General features: G+C 45.3%; 1 protein-coding gene across 11 annotated transcripts in view; it reads right to left on the bottom strand.

Moving 5' to 3' along the window:
* Positions 1-21627, bottom strand: part of TLN2 (talin 2) — a 7472684-nt gene that overhangs the window by 5639665 nt on the left and 1811392 nt on the right. For all 11 annotated transcript variants that reach the window (XM_069624483.1, XM_069624482.1, XM_069624486.1 and 8 more), the window contains one exon: positions 8540-8668. In XM_069624483.1, coding sequence (XP_069480584.1) covers positions 8540-8668 — 129 coding nt within the window. The remainder of the gene's footprint in view (positions 1-8539; positions 8669-21627) is intronic.

Genomic DNA, 21627 nt, shown 5'->3' on the forward strand with positions numbered 1-21627 from the left:
CAAGATAGGAGAGCCAGGGTACGTGTTCATTGACAATTCGTGGAGGAAAATTATGACAATTCCTGAGGGCCTCATCCATGTCAGCTATATATAAATTATATAACAGAACTCACCCCTGTTTTCAGCAGAGATTGGTGTCCACAAACTCAGAGATGAGCCCTTCATGTTTTAATCTGACAGCTACAGCAGTGTTGGTATATATTTGCTGGATGTAATATAGAATTGTAGGATCTGTGCCCCATTTGTTCAATTTATCCCAGAGGTCAGAGTTGGCAGTCCTCTGGTTGAATGAGCTCCGAGGCACTCATAGCATTCCGAGATGCAGGGGCTGATCCCTTTTGACAGGGTCTGTTTGGTTGCAGCTCTGCCAGCACAGGCACCAGCATAGTCCACAAAAAGCTGCTCATCTTTCCTGATGTCCCTCATCAGAGAGATATAGCAGTAAGGATGCAGCAGAGATTAAAACACTGGAAGAAGGCTCTTTTGAAACCCTGAGACCTCTTCAGAAAGAGGGATGGCTCCACTATCAACATTACTTCTTTGGAGAAAAAAGAATGGGGAGGTTTAACTGACAATCCCTGGAGTTCACTTACCAACTCGCAGAAATTATGGCCACCATGAAAATGACCATAAGGGTGAGCAACCATATAGAATATGAATGCAGAGACTTAAATGGAGTGCCCAAAAGAAATGTTAACAATATATTCAAATTCCATGCTGGAACCACAAACTAGCGTGGTGGAAAATGATTGCACAATCCCCGTAAAAATGCAAAACAGTGGGAATTGTGAAAAAAGCCTTTCTCAGGAGTCCTTTTAAAAACCAAGAGAGCAACCAGGGCCTCCTTCACAGTGACGATTTGCAGGCCTGTTTCGGCTAGAGACAGAAAGAAAGCCAAAACAGATGATATAGGGCAGGATAAAGGGTCTATATCCCTCCCCCGACACTAAGCAGAGAATTTACGCCATCTGCAGCCATAGATAGACTTAGTGGCTGGCCTAAAAGCTGAGAGAAGCACATCCAGAACGTCATCCAACAAGTCCCACTCTTGCATCTTAGCCTTGAGCAGCCAAGCATGAAGGTTCAGGTTGTTGAGGTTCAGTAGATGACCCAGCCCTGCTACTGGGAGAGAAGGTCCTTCCTCTTTGCAAGGTGCCATGGAAGGCAGATGGACATGTCCAGCCAATCTGTGTACCATGTTCTCCGAGCCCAGTCCAGAGCGATAAAGATCAACGTGGACCCAAACAGGTGCAGTCTCCTGAGAACCAGCTCTATGCCCAGGATCGGTGGGGAATCATTGTTGAGGTCTAAAAACCAGTCGACTGTCAAGGCATCCCCCACAGCTTCTGGTCAAGGAAACTCCATGGAACAGAACAACTTGAACTTCCTGTTCACATTGGTGCATAGAGGTCCACTTGAGAAGTTCCCCAGTGGGAAAACATCTCCTCTAGGACTTCCTGGCAGAGCTCCCACTTCTGGGTGGCCAAAGTCTGTCTGTTCAAGGTATCCGCTGGGACATGCTCTTTTCCTGCAAGGTGAACCGCTGTCAGAGACACATCATGCTCCAAAGCCCTTTACTCTGGCCACCCTCTATGGGGTCTGCCCCTTCTCCTGCATCTGAAGCCAGAAACCTTGGAGTCATCTTCGACTCCTCTCTCTCTTTCCTCCCTCAGATTGTGCATCTTGCCAAGAAGGCCCATTTTCAACTCCACCTCCTCAGAGGTATCCTTCCTTTCCTCACTTTCTCCCAGAAGCTCAATGTCTTTAGAGCTCTGGTACTCTCTAGGCTAGACTACTGCAGCAGCCTCTTCCTTAATCTACCCTCTTAGTCTCTCCGCCCCCTCCAGGTCGTCCAGAATAGGGATGCAAGACTTATCCTTAACCTCAAGCCAAGGGGCCGTGTCTCTCCAGCCCATAAATGTCTCCACTGTCTCCCGGTTGCTGCAAGGATCGAATTCCATTCCCTCTGCATCATCCATAAGGCTGTCTGGGGCCGAGGACCAATCTATCTACAACTCGGTCTTACCAAATACTTTCGTTCCAGATTTTTCCACTCCTATGGCTCCAACTCTCTGCATGTAAGGCGCTTTTCTAAGCAGAAAACTCTCTCCTCAGCTGGTCCCTCCTCTGGAGCAGCCTCCCTCTCCATCTTGAGCCGGACCTCCTCAAATTCCGGAAGCTCCTCAAGACTTTCTTCTTCACCCACTCCTGTGGTAATACCCCACAGTTGCTGTGATTGGTGGCCTGGGACCTTATGTGTCCTTCTCGATCCCGGCCTGCCACCCAATCGCCCCCAGCCTTCCGCCCCATCCCAGCACTTGCCTTCGGGCACCCACTGGCTTGTGTTCTCACAGGCCTGCACTTATTATTGGCAGATGATCACTCTGTACCAAGCGATCTCTGCCAGGCACGTACTGTTGCTCACAACTGACTCCTTGGCAGTTCCGTCTGTGGAACTCCTAGCACTGACCCCTTTCCCTGTCTATTCTCTCTCACGCTGCACTTGCAAGTTCTGAATGGCCCCAAGGCAGAGGTGTTGCTGAGGGGAGGGGGGCTGAAGGGGCTATAGCCCCGGGTCTTTTGGTTGTAGCCCTGCATAGAAGCTTTGGGTAAACAACCAAAAGGCTAGCTAGCCCAGAGTCCCAACAGTCCCAACATTAGCATAGCACCAGATCTTTTCCAGACCTAGCAACACCCCTGCCCCAATGCCTAGTAGGACCGCCTCTTTCCTGTTCATCAGTTTATTCTATTTGCCTTTATTCCCATGTCCCCTCCCCTTTGCCCTGCGGGCGCTTTGAAACACAATTTCTTGATGTAAAAGCGCAGTACAAACGCACAATAAATACATTAAATAAAGAAGAGTTGAGAGGAGGGTGGTCTGGAGGGTGGTTAATGAAAGAGAAACGGTAAACATGTTAAACGGCTTATTAGGCCTAAGCATCAGACATGGTACCATTTTGAGCTGAAGTGGAAAATTCTACCGCCCACTGGTGACTCAAAGATGAAATTCCTCTCACAGGGGCTTTTGCACCTTGGGTGGCCGAGGGAATGCTGGAGGCCGCAATTCCAGTGTAAGGACGTGAAGAAGGGTGGCCGGGTGGGGCCCTAGATTAAAGGAGGCTGTAAGCCTCTAACACAACTTGAGAGGACCAGGTGTGACAGGTGGTGCACAGCCACTCCCTGATATACAAGGACAACCTACCTCCCAAAAGAGTGGCGTGGACAACATCCACATTAAAGGATTCGTTTTTTTTTGCTAAAGGGACATTGTGACTGGCAACTCCACCTCACTGAGTGCCTCTGTCTTCACCATGGTGGGGGGAACACTCTAGGCCTGTTTACAGGTAGGACAGAAAAGAAAAGGCATTGATAGTGTAAGGAAGGCATGGTATCACAAGTATGACAGATACAAATGATGTAGTTCAAGGGTGTTTATTGAAGTATTATTGGGTTCGAAAAACGCCTATCTAAACCTAAGTTCTAATGATGGAATGATGGAAGCAAGCTACGACCATTAACACAAAATAAAACTCTGTCATAGTCATGTCTTGTCAAATAAAAAGGGCCTACACTAAAGAACCTATTGCCAAACCTTACTTTAAAAAACAAAGGAGTGTGGGGTTTTGCAATGTATAAAGAAAACAGTGTAAGATAAACAAAAGGTCCATGTGATATGGGAGTTCAGGATTGCTGAACTATAGCTTTCCATTCCCCACGTTTTAGCACGGGACAAGGCAAAACAATATGGCACTTGTAGCTCTCTGGCCAACCTCGCTTGGCCCTCCTCCTGCTCCTACCTGCAAGGCAAAAAACCTCGGGGTCATCTTCGACTCCACACTCTCCTTCTCTCCTCATATATCTGACGTCTCTAAGAAGTCACACTACCAGCTGCACCTCCTCAGAGGTATTCTTCCCTTCCTCTCCTCCCCCCAGAAGCTCACTGTCTCCCAAGCCCTGGTTCCCTCGAAGCTGAACTACTGTAACAGCCTCTATCTTAATCTGCCTGCCTCCACTCTCCGCCCCCTGCAACTCATCCAGAACAGAACTGCGAGACTTGTCCTTGGCCTCAAGCCCAGGGACCGTATCTCTCCAGGACTGAAATCTCTACACTGGCTCCCAGTGGCTGCGAGGATTAAGTTCAAAACCCTCTGCATTGTCCACAAGGCCTTCTGGGGCCTGGGGCCTAAATACCTTCAACTCTCTCTTCCTAAATATCTTCCTTCCCGAGCCCTTCGCTCATCCATCTCCAACTCCCTCAGGGTCAGCTGCTTCTCGAAGCAACGAGCTGGGGGTAGATCTCTCGCCGTGGCAGGGGCCTCCCTCTGGAACAGCCTTCCTGCCTCCCTGAAACTTGAGGAGAACCATCTCCGGTTCCGGAAGCACCTCAAAACCTTCCTCTTTGCTTCTGCTTTCTCTCTCCCTCTCCCCTGCTAAATTCTCGACTGAATCTGCACCGAATCTGCAACTGGGCCACTCTCACCGGCCTCGGTCCTGGGCCCAGCCACTCTCCTCTTACACTGTCTCCCTGGCAACCCCTGCACTGAGGGACTGTCTCTGTATCCCTACAGCCCACCCTTTCCCAGCACTTGTCTGCACTTACCTTGCACTTGCCACCAGCTGGCCCTATTTATTTACTTTATTCTACTTACTTGTACTGCACTTCCCCCCTCCCCTTCCCCTTGCACTTTTTCCCTTCCCCCTACCCCTGCACTTGCGCGGTCTGAATGACACCTGGCCTAGTAGGATCGCTGTCTGTCTTCCCCCTGTTCCCCCCTCCCTGCCTCGTCGCGCCTTGAAACACTTGTGTATAGGCGCGTTACAAATGCCATATCATATCATATCACTTGGAACACACAGACTTCTCTCGAAGGAGGAGTCCGTCTTTAGGATACATCGGAGTATTTCAGCATAGCGTATCTATATACTTTATCAAGTCTCTTTCTTCCACAGTGCCTGGATCAAGACAAATAAAATAATAAAACTCAGAGTTCCCTTCTTTCGCTCTCCCTCAGCCGAGCTCGGACCATTTTTTTCCCATTTTGTTTCACATTGTAATCTTCCTCAGCTGGGCTCAGATTCCCTTCCTTTTTGAACATATTAGGTCCCACTCGATCGGGTTCAGACCTGACACTTCAACAACTTCCTTCTTTCAATATAACAGAACTGAAGACTTTCGACTGAGCAATGGATTTGACTGTTACCCTTGCCTGACCACTTTGTTACTTTTCATCCGATCTCAAAAGTTCAATAATATCACAAAGTTCAATCCAATCTCAATGGTTCAGTTCTTTCGACTGGGGACCCGAGTGCTGTCGGACCACTCTGCTACTTAGTATCTAACATTCCCTTCTTAAAGGTTAAAAGAAAACATTTATCGGCTTTCTCCTTATACTCGCGTCTTTCATCAAATGCCTTATAAGACACTTTGTTGCCGCCCGCAACATTCCCATGTACGCAGCCCGGTTCACACAGTTGCCTTCAACTCACCGGCTGTATGCGAGGTTCGGCTTGCGGCTTTGATCGTGGAGTCGAGGGCGATACAACAGCGGCTGCACTTCTTCCCCGGCTCGTCCAGTCTGGGAGGTGGGCCCCTGGTATCTCGAAGGCACCTTACAGGATCTGGATCTAAAGGCCTTTCTTCTTTGCCACATATGTGCTGTTTCTGAGTCTTCAACAGCCCAGCAATCGTTTGCCAAACAGGTCAAGGGTACTTCCCTCCTTGATTTCTCCCTGTGACTTTTCGTCTGGCTACGATTCAGCTGTGGCCTCGAATATCTTTCTCCTTCTCTGGCTCTGCTTCGATCCCCGCCTCGCTCTCTGCCCTGCTGCTCATAGTGTGCTCTCATGCTCCACCTTTTATTCGGGCACGGAAGGGTAACGGGAATCAGGTGTGAGTTGTTAAGGTTAATTGCCTGAATCTGCCGGACTCTGATGTTGGGACATGCTGCACGGAAGGGCTGGGTGTAAGTCTGGCTTCTCCCAGAGCACTCAGTCTCAGTAGCCATGCTCATGTAGGAAAGGGGAGGGCTGTGAAAGTCAAATAACACATGGAATGAGATACCACTCCCCAAGGGCCCCTCATCCAGGTGATCCTCCTGCACTGGTCCACCCCCAGAAACTGGATCCGAAAGCGATGGCCATGTCCTGGCCATCTGGATGACAGATCCCAAGGGATTAGTTAGTGAGACCCATTTTGGTTTCTCACAATAGTGAATGCTGCAGAGAGCTAGAACTAGCGACATTGTCATGGAGGCTTTGTGTTTCTCATGAATGTGGCATGTCTAGGAGTCTAGGCTAAACATATGGGTCAACCAGAAATTCTCACCCAGGAGCTTGCAGGAAAGATCCTGTGCTCTTGGCATGAGCGACACAGCCTGTGTCCAGGCCAGACTTGCACTGAAGTGCCACCTCCTTGCCATCCTACACCAGAGAGGGAAAACACTCAATGTTTTACCTTGCAAAATTCTATGTAGCTTTGGAAACAACACTCCACAGGGTATGGGTGTTTAAGACAGGGCACAGGTGGCATTAGCAACTCTCAAAGTCAGGCTGTCAGAAGCAAATCCATTGCAAACCACAGAATCAGGTTTCTTACTCTCATTGTCCGGAGCAAAAGATGGAAAAGTACCAATTTAGAAGCTGCAGTGGTAGACCACCAGATCCTGACAGAGTGTGTGGACAAACAACCTCAATCGGTGGGAGCTGACTGATGCTTCTCAGCAGGATCCACATTCACTACTGGAATCTAAGCAGGCTTAAGCCACAATTAAAGAATTAATCTTTTGTAACTTAATACCGGAGACCAGTCTCTAAACATGGGACAGGGATTCAAACCTGCGCTGTCTTTTGTTCCAAGACAAACACATTGCACCAGAGCTATCCTCTTGGCCCCGGCCACAAAGTCATGACAGTAAAAGCTATAGCAGGGTAAAAGGAAAGATGTGCCTCCCTTGGAGGGCCCTGATCAATAATGTCAATGAGGACAAATTGGACCACAGGCTTCATGTGCACAGACAACCCTAGAGTTTCTACGACTTTGACAAGAGACTTTTGAAAAGATACATGGATTTCACATAGGCCGCAGCCCGAATGAAATCAAGCCAGGTATCCAACCCACCAGTGGAATCTTGAAAATCTGATGCTAAACAGGCAGGTGCTCATCTTGGCCATAGAGTTCTGTAGGGAAGTTCCCCACCGCTCTAAAATCTAAGGGCTTCAAAGATTCAATCCATCTGAAATAAAATTATTACTGGACACTGAAGCAAAGTCCAGTGAGATGTTGGTGACGATCATTGCTGAAGCAAAAGAAGCTACAGCATGAACTTAATGTCTCAAAGAGGAGCAAAAGGGCACTGGAGGGGAGCAGTCTCTACAGGCACGGCCAGAGCCAAGCCATTAGGCATGTGGCTGCAGCCGAAAGAAGGACTTCAAGAAGGGCATTGTTCACTGACCACATCAAGGATGCCAAAGCCACCAGCACAGGGACCTTGGGAAAGATGCCGAGCTTCTGGTACATATGTCCTTTTACTGCTCCAGAGTAACCCAAGTGAAGGTGGAGGACGACGACACATAGTGGAGAGGTCAGAGGGAACCCAAGCTGACAACACCAATGCTTTCTGGTATGGCAGAATGGAAAGATATAAATGGGACATCTGTGCATTGAAGCATTGTGATGAACTGTGCAACACATTAGAATGAGTAATTCTTCCATGGTTAGGTGGCAAATCGGTCAGGACACCGCAGGAAAAGGACAGAAAACAAAATAAATCAGTATTGAAGAAACCACTCAGCCCAAGATCTTTTAAATCAGCTGATGTTGGATATGAAGCAATATGAAGCAAGTGGACAGCAACATGGATGAGTCGAGCTCTATGTCCAGACTTTGCAGAAAAAGCGGCACAGGAGAGGTAGGCGAGCAAGAGGTGACATAGAGGCACAAGATCCTGCAAAGGCGCGGGCCGCTGGCAGGGTCGAATTAAGGATAACCAGAAGAAGTATATTAGAGTTCATAGCCATTTTACAAAAGTTTCAAAAATACAATCTTTGAATTCTGCTCGTCTAACGGTCTTAATACTTGCTGCAGTGTGTGTGTTTATAGAGTAAGTGCAGCTGAAAAGGAATGGTCAAATTCTGTTTATTGAAAGGACAGAAAAATTATGAAGGGAGACCTCTCATTTCCACCCTTCAGTAGTGTTGAGAACAATTAGGCAAATGAATTCATTATTCAGGGGAGACACATGAACCTATGTACCGTTAACCTCTTATCTATCGACCTGTTTGCACACCCCAGTGGCAGAGGTTTCCATTGAAATCTCTTTAAAATACGTTGTATCTAAAGTCACAATACACTATTAGGGTACCCATTAAGGTCACAAAACCTCTAAAGATTCTAATGAAATTAAGTGAATGTGTAACATGCTGTGGTGGAAAAATGTCTGACAAAAGAATGAGGAATATAAAGGACACACAACACAGGAACAGTTAGAGATCAAATGAATTCAAGCAAGACAAAATAATGCAATTTCTGGGTTCATTTTACCTCTAGTCTACTGACAATCTTTTTCTTTATTGCGTCCTGGGCTGCAGCGTTTGTTGCCACTCTGAGGCCTTCAGCAGCTTCCCTAAGTCTCTGCTGCTGGTCTTCATTTTCAGGATTAGCTGCTGCCCCCTGCAAAACAATTATTTAAGAAAATTGATTCTGGTGTAAACATATCTCAAAACCATATACATTAGGTTTTAATTTTCCATTTTCTTTTTCAAGTCTTAGGACTTTCACAATGTCCGTTTAGTGGAACTATGCTGGAAGTACTGAAAGGCAAAATACCACCCAAAAGGATGGAAGAAAGCCAGCGGGGTGCTATGCTAGATAAGGAAAGTACTGTTTGCTGGTTTGCTGGATCTGCTGGACACGCTGAAGGAAATCACCACGAGAATCCTATTGAGCCCGCTGCCGTGTCGTGAAAACGCAAAATAAATCGTCCAGGAGGACGTCTTTGCGTGCAGCGCCTGGCTTGCCTGACTTCCTGATCCACAAGGGCACTTCCTGGAGGGAGACTCCGCCCTTGTTAAGCACGTGACGTGCAAGTTACCCCTCCCATCCTCCTCTACAAATACTCTCTCCCTGGCGCACTCGCGCCGCGCACTAAGTACGGACAAGTACTGTTTGCTGGTTTGCTGGATCTGCTGGACACGCTGAAGGAAATCACCACGAGAATCCTATTGAGCCCGCTGCCGTGTCGTGAAAACGCAAAATAAATCGTCCAGGAGGACGTCTTTGCGTGCAGCGCCTGGCTTGCCTGACTTCCTGATCCACAAGGTGATTGAGTACCCAGACCCCCGTGTGTGTGTATTTAGTTGGACTCGTGTCTTAAGAGCATATTTGGACTCTATTTGGACTCGTGATTGGATAAGCCTGTTATTGTCCTCACATACACCAAGCCTTACTAAGAGTGTATCCTTATTCTTTTGTTTAGGGCACTTCCTGGAGGGAGACTCCGCCCTTGTTAAGCACGTGACGTGCAAGTTACCCCTCCCATCCTCCTCTACAAATACTCTCTCCCTGGCGCACTCGCGCCGCGCACTAAGTACGGACAAGTACTGTTTGCTGTTCGCTGTTTGTTGTGTTGTGCCTGGGGCGCGGATTGGGCTGGCAGTATTTGACTCAGCCATACTGCAAATGAGAAGGAGAGAAGAAAGGTGCTTAAAAAATCATATATAAAATTAAAAAAAAAAATAAAAAAAAAAAAAAAAAAAATAAAAAAAAGGAGGGAAAATTGTGCACTACGTGAAAGGGTAAGAGGCTACTGCCTGTACTATTACTTCCACCCATAGTGTAATCTCTACGCTACGTATCGTACCCGAGTGTGAGTCTAACTGTGTTTTATTTGTGGTAGCATGGAGAAGGGGTCTTACACACTGAAATCTGGTATGCCGCCCATGAATAGTGCACTATTCAAAGAAGGAATTAATCCAAAGATAAAAAACATGGTGGGTATGCCTCACACTCCAACAGTTCCAATCTTAAAGAAAAAAGGAGCTACCTGTGCAGGGGAAAAAAAAGTGGGTAACAAAAACAGGAATCGCTTAATGTCAAGGGTACCTGATATCCGCTCATACTACAATCTGAATACAAGCACAGGGACAGAAATTCCCCAAGAACAACAACAAACCAAAAATTGTCATCTGAATCACGAAAAGCTCACTGAGCTGAACAAGCGCCTTGACATGGAAGTAGCTGCCATTAAAGTAAGCGCACCTGTAATATTAACCGTTGGAGTGGGAAATGCAATCTCAGACACTACCATGGAACAAGAGAGTAAACGGTGTGAAAATGATAAAGTGTTTATACCTCAAACACTTGAAAAAATTGTTGAAAGTCCGCCCAAGCCCTGTACGATTGAAGCCCAGCAGAAATTAAGAGAGGCTTATCATAACTTGCAAATCACAGGTCAAGTAGATGAGGAAGCTATACAGTTTATGGATTGCAGCTCTGCTTCGATGAGCACAGAGGAAGTTGTATTTGTACACTCCAACACAGGAGACTTAATGCAAGTAGACAGTCTGTCGCCCATACCAATACAACATCAACATAACACAAGCAGGCATAGAATTGAAGAGGATGACATAATGAATGTATCACAAAACTACAAAGCAATGACATCTTTAGAAATGCTCGAATGCTCTGAGGAAGAAGCGTTTGTGAAATCACTCTCTTTTGCCCCTCCAACTCCCAGGCAAGCTGTAAGGGGAAATAAAAACCTTACTGTTGGGAAAGCATGGCCGGTGATCCAACATGAAAGTCCTGTAGAAGAGGCTGAGGCCCTGATTGAGAAAAATTCGGTCTTATTAGCAATGCACACAGCTTTGCTATCGTTGGCCAAATTATATGAAGCAATGGATCAAAAATTGAACTATCAAACGATATTATTGAATAAGCTGACAGATCAAAGTAACAGCTGTCAGGAAATGGGAGAACGAAGAGAGTGCATTCAACAATACGAAATATTTAGACATTGTGAATCAAAAGAGTCGGGAACCCAGACCACAATCCCCCCAAGTAATATGATCAACAGGCTTAAGACTCCTTTGCACCCAAAACAATTCAATTTTAGTGGGGCGTCAAACACTAGTAATATTGAAGAACCCTCAAAGCACCTGCTACAGAACGTCGCAAAAGGTAGCGATGGCGAGCCGTCCACGACTAAGTTAATCGTGGAGGCAATTAGTGAGACCAGTAATAATGAAAAAGAACAACAGAAAACAGTTGTAAAACTGAACAAGCAAAACAAAGAGGCTCAATCCTTAACAAATAAAATGAAAAGCACCATGTCTGTAGCAAAAGGTGTTAAAGGGAAAGTAAAGAATAGACGAATTCTGAAGATAACAAGTGCTATAAAAGAAACCAGAGAAAAGTCAAAAATCGCTGATGAAAGCAGTGAGCATATGAGAACCATGCCCTTAAGTAGTATAAATAAAATTACACCAAGCCTATTCTACAAACCATTAAATGACTTAGTTGCAGTAGAAACAGCAATGAGAAGAAGTGAAAGCGCCCAACCTCAGGCACTCCCCAACAGTGAAAAGATAGATTCAAGGTGGGGGGGGTTAAATGAGGCGCAAATGAGAGAAGAAATAAACAAAACTGTAGAAAACTACATGGTCAACAAGTTGAAGGAAACTACGGTAACTGGATCTAGCAAGATGGAGACAAAATCCATGCCAGGAGGTCGCCTAGTGAGAGGTCCCATAAACAACGCAATGTCTTCAAATAATGAGACAATGGAGAATGCTAGTATGAGAAAAACAGCACAATGGCAAAAGAACAAGAATATGAGCAAAGAAGTCCCATGTAAATCGAGGGCAGTGGCACAGAAGAACAGCCACTGCTTCATACTGGAATGCAGGGACCATCCATTCCAGCAATTTGACTTGAATCGATCAAGCGTCATAAACATCTGCAGGGAGATATCTCAACTAAGGAACATTTCAACGTCGGACATCGACAGAGTTGAGTTCATGGATGATCAGGATCTGACACGATCCAGAATATCTATACACTCAACCATCCTTGCAGATATATTATGGCAGGTTAGAGATGCTTTCTTTCAAATGGGCTTTAACTTGTATCAAGAAGACTGTCAGTCGAATGAAGAAGTCGGAGGATCCACAAAGTGGATTCCCCGCATTTATGGTGCCAACTTTGCTGCATTAGATGAGGGAAGAGGTAATCATTTAGATCGCTCATAACAACCCATAGCAAAAGAGAAACTCCAACTGATATGTTGGAACACTCGGGGGTTCAAGCATTTTACGAATTCAGCGAATACTGAACTGGACAAATTTGATATAGTGGTCTTGCAGGAGACATGGTTAACCGAAGCCCCAATTTGGGATGGTTATGAAATATACTTAGAACCAGCAATATGCCTACCACGTGGTAGACCAATGGCAGGGCGTTTAGTTGCAGTAAAGAAATCAAAAGGCTTTACAATAGCTATGTATGACTCCACCACCCCTTTCATCCAAACTGTTAAATTGAAGAGTGGTTCACACCTACTCATACTCATAAACATCTATTGGGGAAGGTCTCATCTAACTGCAGATTGTTTTTTTGAACTCTGTCAAGAAGTATTTGCCAAAATTGCTAAAGAAAGAAATGTTGATCATGTAATGATCATGGGCGATTTTAACATGCATCTGTTGAATAAGAGGAAAAGAAAAAGAACGGTAGAAGAAAGAAGATGGTTAGCAATAATGGAAGACATGCAGTTATTTATGCTAAATGGGACTGTGGAGGGGGATACGCAGGCTGCTAACACATGGCATAATGGTTCAGCTGAAGCCATACTAGATTACATATTTGTGAACAGTGCACTGTTAAATCTAATCCAATCCATGACTGTAGAGTCAAAAAGGGAAAGTGATCACAGCCAACTCTGCTTGGTGTGGGAAACAGAAAAAAACCCAATAAAAGCACTTGGGACACATATAATGGAAATATAATTATTAACAACAGGAGGAATAAAATCAAGTGGTCCGATACTTCCCTGCAGGATTTTGACAAACATTTGGCCACACGTTCAGGCTTGGATTATGTATCAATAATGCAGAAATATGCATATGTGAAAAACACCTCACAAGGACAAGGGTACAAACATACTCATGTCTTTGACATTGATGTCAAAACCAAAAAAGCTAACATGAGAAAACAAATACGACTACTAAAAGATCTAACATTAGAAGAGAAACTTCCGCAGATAAGGCACATACGGACAGTATATAAAAACTGGTTAAGAAGTAGAAAGGCCCAATGTTACCAGAGAGACAGTGAGGACATGCTTAAAAAAATAGCCTCCAAATCATCAGCGGAAATCTGGAAAGTCCTGAATAATGTCACCTACAAACATCAGTCATCTGTTCAAATTAACTCCATATCCGCGAAAACCTGGCGCGATTACTTCCTGAAAATATACCAGACACCAATGATGATCCAGCAAATACCTCTTAAAGGTATAAACTGGGATCACACGATACAATTTGATCAAAATGACATATTATTCTATATCTCAAAACTAAGCTCCTCAAGGGCCCCTGGCCCGGATGGGCTCGATAATAAAACCATCAAAGAAGAGATAGAAGTGTGGTCACGTATACTGACGAAAATATTTGCGGAAGTGATGCGCACCGGGTTGATCCCAACATCATGGAAAAAATCTATTCTAATCCCGTTGTTTAAGAAGGGAGACAGACTTGATCCAGGATCCTATAGACCAATAGCCCTCCTGGACTGTCCGGGGAAAATATTTGCTCGTCTTGTCTTGCATGAATTTAACAACTGGCTAGACAGAGAGACCCTGAGGGACCCCTGGCAGACAGGTTTCATTAAAGGCCTAGGAACAGGTATTAACCTATTCACCATAAATGCCATCATTGCAAAACAAGCAAGTAAAAATCTACCACTGTATATTGCATTCATCGATTTCAAAACTGCGTTTGATTCTATATTGAGGGAGCTGCTAGTGGTGAAGCTAATGAGAAACAATTGCCCATGGAACATCTTGAAGTGGATCATTGAGCTTCATCAGGGTACCTCACTTCAAATAAGATTAAACAGCGATGGTCTGCTGACTGACCCCATTGACACATCGAGAGGACTTAAGCAAGGGTGTATACTTGCTTCGGCAATTTTTAATTTTTTCATTTCTGACATGGGTAAAGAGTTTCTCAACATCATAACTGATTCCCCAAAACTAGGCAAGCACGAAATTAAATGGCTCCTGTATGCCGATGATCTCCTCCTCCTATCAAAGACACCGATGGGATTACGCAATATGCTCAATGTATTGGAAAACTATGCCAAATGCAATGGTATGATCACAAATATTAAAAAAACAAAAGTGATCCAATTTGGAAATTCACAGCAAAGAAATAAAGATCATAGGTGGGTTTTAGATAATCAGCAGATCGAATCAGTGGGTGAATACATTTACCTGGGAGTGAATATTAACAATAGCCCTCAGGACACTCCATATGAAACCACTGCAACAATAAAATGGAATAATCTAATCTCCCAAGCAAAAATTATCAGTGGCAAATATTGTAAATTCACCATCGCTCCCCTGATGTCATACTATAAGCAAAAGGGTCTGCCAATACAATTGTATGGGTCAGAGATAAGACTATACAAAACACGCAACTATTGGGAGAAGAAAGAAGGAGAATACTGGAAAAATCTTTTGAAACTCTCGAAATCTACACCCATAGCCCTCATAAGGCATGAATTAGGGCTCATATCGATGCAAGCCACCTATAAATGGAGAGTATGCATGCTATACAGGAAATGTGTCCTGGAAGATCATAGGAATAGGCTGGTAAAACACTTAGCAAATTATGTAAAAACATCGAATGACAATTTTGCTAAGCATTGGAAAGCCCAAGCGCAGAGATTTTTGCAAGAAGCAGACGTAGGGAATGAGCTTTTGTTACAAAATCCTGACAAAGCTAAGCAAAAGATCTGGGAAATGGATTGGATAAGCACTAGAGAACAATGTCAAGTCTATAAATGCTTTAGACGGAATCCTTTTGCCTTAAAATCCCTTGGTACCCCTGAAGAGTATCTCTTAAAATCACCAAATGTCTCGCATCGAGCAGGACTTCTGCGCTTGAGGTTAAACCAATGGAAAACCAGGGAAATTACATCTAGATGGTTTCCTGATGCTGTAAAATGTAGTCTATGTCGCTTCTGTAATAAGCATGAGGAATCACTAGAACACCTGCTCACTGAGTGCACAAAGTTGGATTGCTTAAGAGTTAAATACTTTAAAAATCTGTTTCAACACCGAACACACATGGAGGCTAAAGAGCTGTGGAAATTTATATTTCATGTGCACTCAAAATCAATAGGATATGCAACGGTAAATTTTCTAAATGAATTAAAACTAGAAAATGATGAAGAACCAAAAAAACAAAGCTAAAAAAATAATAAATAATACAGTCAACACAAACAATACTGAAATGCTATGCTGAGAACTGTATAAGCACCTTGCTCTGTATGCTAAATAACTGCCCTTTCTCCTTGTTTTTACACTTTTATATCTTCCTATTGATTATCTTTTCCTTCTGTTTTATTATGAACTCAAAGGATTTACGCTTAGAATAGTGTAGAAATAATTTATGGGAATTGTGATCAGATAAAGGAATATAATATTTATGTAGTATCATGACACATTTTATATGTTTTAATGAAGTAAATGGATTTTGTATTGAAAGGTTGAATTTTTCAGCCAAATCAAATAAAAAAAAAAAAAAGATAAGGAAAGCACTAAACATAGATACAGAAAGACTGTTTCAGAAGACGTGTACCTGAGAAAGGACAGAGGCAAAGTAAAACCCAAGTAATAACAAACATAGGATAATGCACATGTTTACACTATGTAGAATATGTTGCAGCGTTTTGGTGTTTACATTCATTATAGTCCCATCTTCTCTGGTATTCTCGGTACTATACACCACCATTAAATAGTTGCTTGCTTTTTCCCCACATCAATTGTTTAAAGACAGATGACATTTAATGTGGGGTTTGCTGTGTACCATCAGTATTCCCGGGTATAAACAAAGCATTGAGTGGTCTTACCTTTCCGAAAAACCTTGTTGACACTTTGAGCTGCTGCAGATATTCTCAACATATCGCCCAAAACTCCATCTGGAAATAAGCACTGCTTTCTGGGAATTAGTCCATCTTTCCTAGAAAACTTAGAGCCTGGACATTTTTGTTTCCAAAAGTGGGTTGCACAAGAAATACTGTGCAGATTCTTTGGTAACTCGTTGTGATGTTGCCAACTGATTGCACAAGGCATCAGGTGGCAACGTCTGCCCTAATGTGAATAAAGACTTCAGGAAAGCACACCGCTGGATGGGCTAGAGTGGAGAAAGTCTAAGAGAAAACAAGTTTCGGGGGTTGCAAAAAAGAAAGGCGTGGAATTGTATGAAACAGGTATAACAACAGTTTTAAAGGGAAGCCCCAAATACTTTACTGATCTGATAAAATAATGATCAACAGTATCACATGAGATGTTCATAACTACTGAATAAGGGAGAATTCCATTGTGAGTCTAAGGATTTAGGCAAGTGGTGAGATTTTCTGAAATAATATAAATAGGAACAAAGCAATGCTTTCGACAGAACCTTATATGCAGTGAATGTGTCAGGCCCCACTTTATCTTGCATTTATCTAACATTTTAGGGAATTTATCACTATTCAAGGCGTGGAGAGGTAAAAGCTTGCAGAGTCCAGAGAAGCAATATTTTCTTGCTATGCTGCAGTCAAATTGGTGATAAAGTCAGAGATTATAATATGGGTGTAAGAGGTCTCTCATCCAACGTTAGTTTATTGTGAATTATATAGGGAATCATCAAGTTCTAGTTACACTTCTAAAGTGCAGCTACTGCACTGGTCGCTTGGTGCTGCTTCTAGAGAAGAAGAGAGACTCGGATCATTCAAAAGCAAAAGCGAAGGATGTGTTTCAAAAAACATCTGAAGGATTGGCGATTAATGATAATATGAAGTGGGAGAGAGAGAGAGCGTGCCATCTCTGGCTGCCAAGAAAAGGAGAGGGCACCTTTGGAAAAAAACAAACCCAAGAACTTTCAGAAGTGTGGCTTTAGATGAAGGCAGGATATGAGAGGGGGGAAAAGGAAAACAAATGAAGTAGTTAAAGAAAGGAGGGGGTCCTTTTAATAAAAGCATAGGTTGGTGAGACTTGAATAGGATGCACTATTTAACAGGCAGTCAGTGTAAAGTTGAAAGGACAGACTTGAAGTGAGAAAGCCAGAGAGTGTTCATGGCAAGTCTGGAATTGGCATATTCAATAATGTATAGCTGACACAGAGTAGGGAAGAGCTGTACAGAGAGTATTCATATAGTCTAGTCGGGAAAACACAAGATGGGCAAAAGAGAATTATTTGCTTGAGCATTTTGAGATGGACGTAGCAAGACAATGCAAATTACTTACTTTGAATAAGTAAATAAAGTGAGAAGTCTATGCAGAACTCCAGGTTAACGGGGCAAAGTCAGTGTCACGTTGATGTCTGGTTCCGTGCACGGGAGGGCGGGGAATGGGAAATGACGGAGGAATGAGGGGCTAGTGGCAGAGCCCGTGTGATGTTTAATAAAGCAGACGTGTGCAAATTGAGCTCAGCGTCCTGGACATTATTTACTTCGTGACAGCGGGTGTGCAGACCCTCCTCCCCCCTGGGCAACAACACTGGCATCGAGGTGGTGAATCCTCCAGGCTAACGAGTGTCGGGTGTCACCTGCAGGTCTGGAGCGGCTGCCCGGAGGTGCCGCGATCATCTGCTGTGTCGCAGCAGGGCCGCGTGGGCTGGCGTTGGAGCGCGGTGAGGGAGGCACATTGTCTCAGGCTCCCGAAGAGCAGAGACACGCCCGGGTGCACCGGTGATACGGAACGGCGGACAATGTTCCAAAAAGGAATCGGAACTCCCTGGCAGCGGCGGTGACCACAGAGAGTCTCCAAGGCCTGCTTGGCCCTAGCAGACAACAGCAACTCACGGTTCCAAGGTGAGAGGGGTGTAGTATAATAGTTGTAAGGATGACAGGAGGCCTCTTGGTAACAGTGATGTCCTTTATTCAGCATACGACATCATTCAACATATATTGAAGAGAGGGTGATAAATCCCCTTGGGCAGCTTGTCTCTATAGTAAGTGGTTGCAGCTGGGAGGCTGTAATGTCTTTCTCTAGGCCGGGGCCTAATTCTCGGAGGAGCTGGGAGAGGACGTCTTCCCGCGTCCTCTGCTGCTCCCGTAATGCGCGCCGAGCGCGCGGGGGCGGCCCTAGTAGCCGCGGCCGAGATCTCGCGAGAGTTGCGGCTCTCGCGATATCTCTACAAGGGGGCCCCTAAAGTAATGGTGCTCGTGCCTGCAGAGGCAGCCATTACTCCAAAGGAAGCACAAGGATAATTACAGAAGGCCCCACACCCACCTCACCCAGCACCGAGAACAAAGAGGGGACACACACAAACGAAGGAAAATGTCCAACCCGGACAGAGGTCAGGCTGCGCAGGCCCAAGCCCAGGGGCCACAGGCACAAGGACCGCAAGGGCATGATCAGACCCCTTATAGGCTGCCGGACACACGAGCAGCCCAGATGCCTGGTGTCTTTGATGTGGCTGATACTAGCAACATGGGTCCACAGTGGACCGGGTGAATACAAGACTTTTAACTGTATGTGGGGGCCACAGGGCCCATAGCAGATGAAAGACAAAAATGTCTCCTTAAACTGGCTGTGGGACCAGTGACTCATGACATCATCGACGAAATGCCTGCTGACACCATTGACACCATTCAAGACCTAAAGGATGCGATAGTGGCGTATTTTACACCACACACCAATGTGGACTATGAGCGTCATCTGTTCCATAGCACCAAGCAGTCCAAAGGAGAGACCATGAACGCATACGTCATGCATCTGCGCACAAAGATGAAACACTGTGACTTTGCCAACTAATCAAATACAGAGGCTTTGAGGTCTCAAATCATCGCAGGGTGCGAATCACAAACTTTCAGACGAAAACTACTTAAAAAATCTAGCACATTGAATGAAATTCTGGCGCTAGCTTGAGCCAAGAGGACAGTGGACTCACAGGTGCAGAGCTTCAACAACCCCAAGCCACCAGAGTCTGTACATCGACTGCAGCAGGAGAGAAGACTAGAAGAACCATTCTGCTACAAGTGCAGGTTTGAGTACCCGCACAATGGCACGTGCCCTGCTGTCGGCCAGCGATGCGCCACGTGCAGAGAAGAAGGCCACTTCAAGTCTGTGTGCAGACTCTCGAGGGAAAAAGGGAGGGAGAAGTCCAGGGAGATCACATGCAAATCCAGGACGAGAACCGCACCCAAGACTTTACCACCTCCGCCCACCAGCTCACAGCGCCCACAAAGCCTCCCGAACCAGGAACCAAAAGAGAGACTCGGGAGAAGACAAAGATGAGATAGAAGAAAACGGAGAAGATATGTCACACGCATGCGATCGGAACAGCGTTCCAGGCGTCACGTGCGATACCTGGTGGAGCAATCCCCTTCTGAGTCGGACATCAGCTCATCATGGAGCGACCAGAGAAAAAAAGCGTACGTCTACGCACTGGGAAATCCCACAGCCAGCCAACACAGTCTGACAATAATAATAAAGCTGAATGAACAACCCACTGAATTTCTTATCGACACGGGTACTACGGTAAACGTGATCAGCGAAAGAATCTTCAATGATTTGCCACACAGACCACACCTGACACCAGCCACGGTGGACATCTATGCATACGGGGCTAAAGCACCCCTCAAATGCATGGGACAATTTGAAGGCCTGTGTCGATACAAAGATCATGAAAAGAAGATTCCCATTCATGTCCTCACGACAGAGACAGAAAACGGATGTGTTCTCAGCTTCAAGGAAGCTGCGGAAATGGGACTCATACATATTCTGTATAACATCATGGTCCATAAATACATCGACCCCCACAAAATGATCAACAAATTGTACCCCAGCCTATTCAAAGGCGTGGCGAGTCTCAAAAACAGGCTAGTGAAGCTCCACATAGACGACTCTCTACGCCCAATAACGCAACACTATAGAGGAATCCCAATCAACATTCAGAAAATGGTAGAAAATGAGCTCCACAAACTACTTGAACAGGACATCATAGACCCAGCTACAGGTCCCACCACCTGGGTCTCGCCAATAGTCCCCGTCTCCAAGAAGGGGTCTGAAGCCATCAGACTGTGCGTCGACATGAGAAGCCCCAATCAAGCTATGCTAAGAGAAAGACACATGGCCCCACGCATTACTGACATGATTCATTTTCTAAATGGAGCCAAGGTCTTTTCCAAATTGGATTTTAAAAAAGGGTATCACCAACTGGTACTGAGTCCTGAGAGTAGAAACATCACCACTTTCGTAACACACCTGGGGATGTTTAGTTACAAAAGACTACGTTTTGGGGTGTCATCGGCGGCATAAATCTTTCAGGCCGAAGTGCACAATGTCAACAAGCACATCCCCAACTGCATCAATTATAGCGATGATATCTCAGTCTTCGGGATGGACGTTAACAAACACGATGAAGCCCTGACTAAAGTATGCAAGGCATTGAAAGCGGCCAATCGCACGCTTAATCGTGAAAAATGTGAATTCAGAAAAAGCATGCTGCGCTTCTTTGGTCACATCTTCTCAGAGAAGGGTATGACACCTGATCCAGAAAATGTCGCAGCACTGAATGAAACGGCACCTCCATACAACGTGTCTGAACTGAGGTCCTTACTGGGCCTTGCAAGTTATTGCACTCGTTATATCAAGGACTTTGCTACAGTAAGTGAAACTCTGTGAGCGCTAACCAAACAGGACGTCCCATTCTGCTGGTCGGACAAATGTCAAAAGACATTTGAAACCATTCGTGAAAGGGTCGCCAAGGCCGGAAACATGTCCTATTACGGTCCCAACCGGAGAACGGAACTGACCGTGGACGCAAGTCCAATGGGCATAGGGGCCATTCTGGCTCAGGTGGACCCAGCAGATCCAGCCCAGACGCACGTCGTCACCTACGCCAGCAGAAGTCTCTCTCCCATGGAACAGGCATAATCACAGGCCGAAAAAGAGGGGTTGGCAGTGGTATGGGCGTACAAGCATTTTCACCTCTTTTTATATGGAAAACCATTTCGAGTGGTGACTGATCATCAGGTGCTGCTGTTCCTGTACGCCATTCCCCAGGCAAAAATGCCAACCCACATCGCGAGGGGGGTATAAGATTGCGGGACTACTCATTGGAGATTACACACCGGCCGGGGAAAGGCGAAAACCCAGCCGACATTCTTTCCAGACCCGAGCCGTCTGTAGCGGACAGGTATCTCAGATATCTCATACAGCAAACAATTCTGGAAGGAATCGAGACATCCCAGATAGCCTGAGAGGTGGACAACGACACAGTCTGCCAGATAATCAGTGGAGGCCTCCGATCAGGACTGTGGAGACGAGCGAAAGAGAAAGGTGGAGCGGCGGGGGAGGAGGTACATGCAGAAGTAGAGCGGTTACTGCAGCTAAAAGAAGAACGGGCACTCTCTGA

The sequence above is a fragment of the Ambystoma mexicanum genome, chromosome 11 (genome assembly GCF_040938575.1).
Source record: "Ambystoma mexicanum isolate Mex_15411 chromosome 11, UKY_AmexF1_1, whole genome shotgun sequence".
Classification (NCBI taxonomy): domain Eukaryota; kingdom Metazoa; phylum Chordata; class Amphibia; order Caudata; family Ambystomatidae; genus Ambystoma; species Ambystoma mexicanum.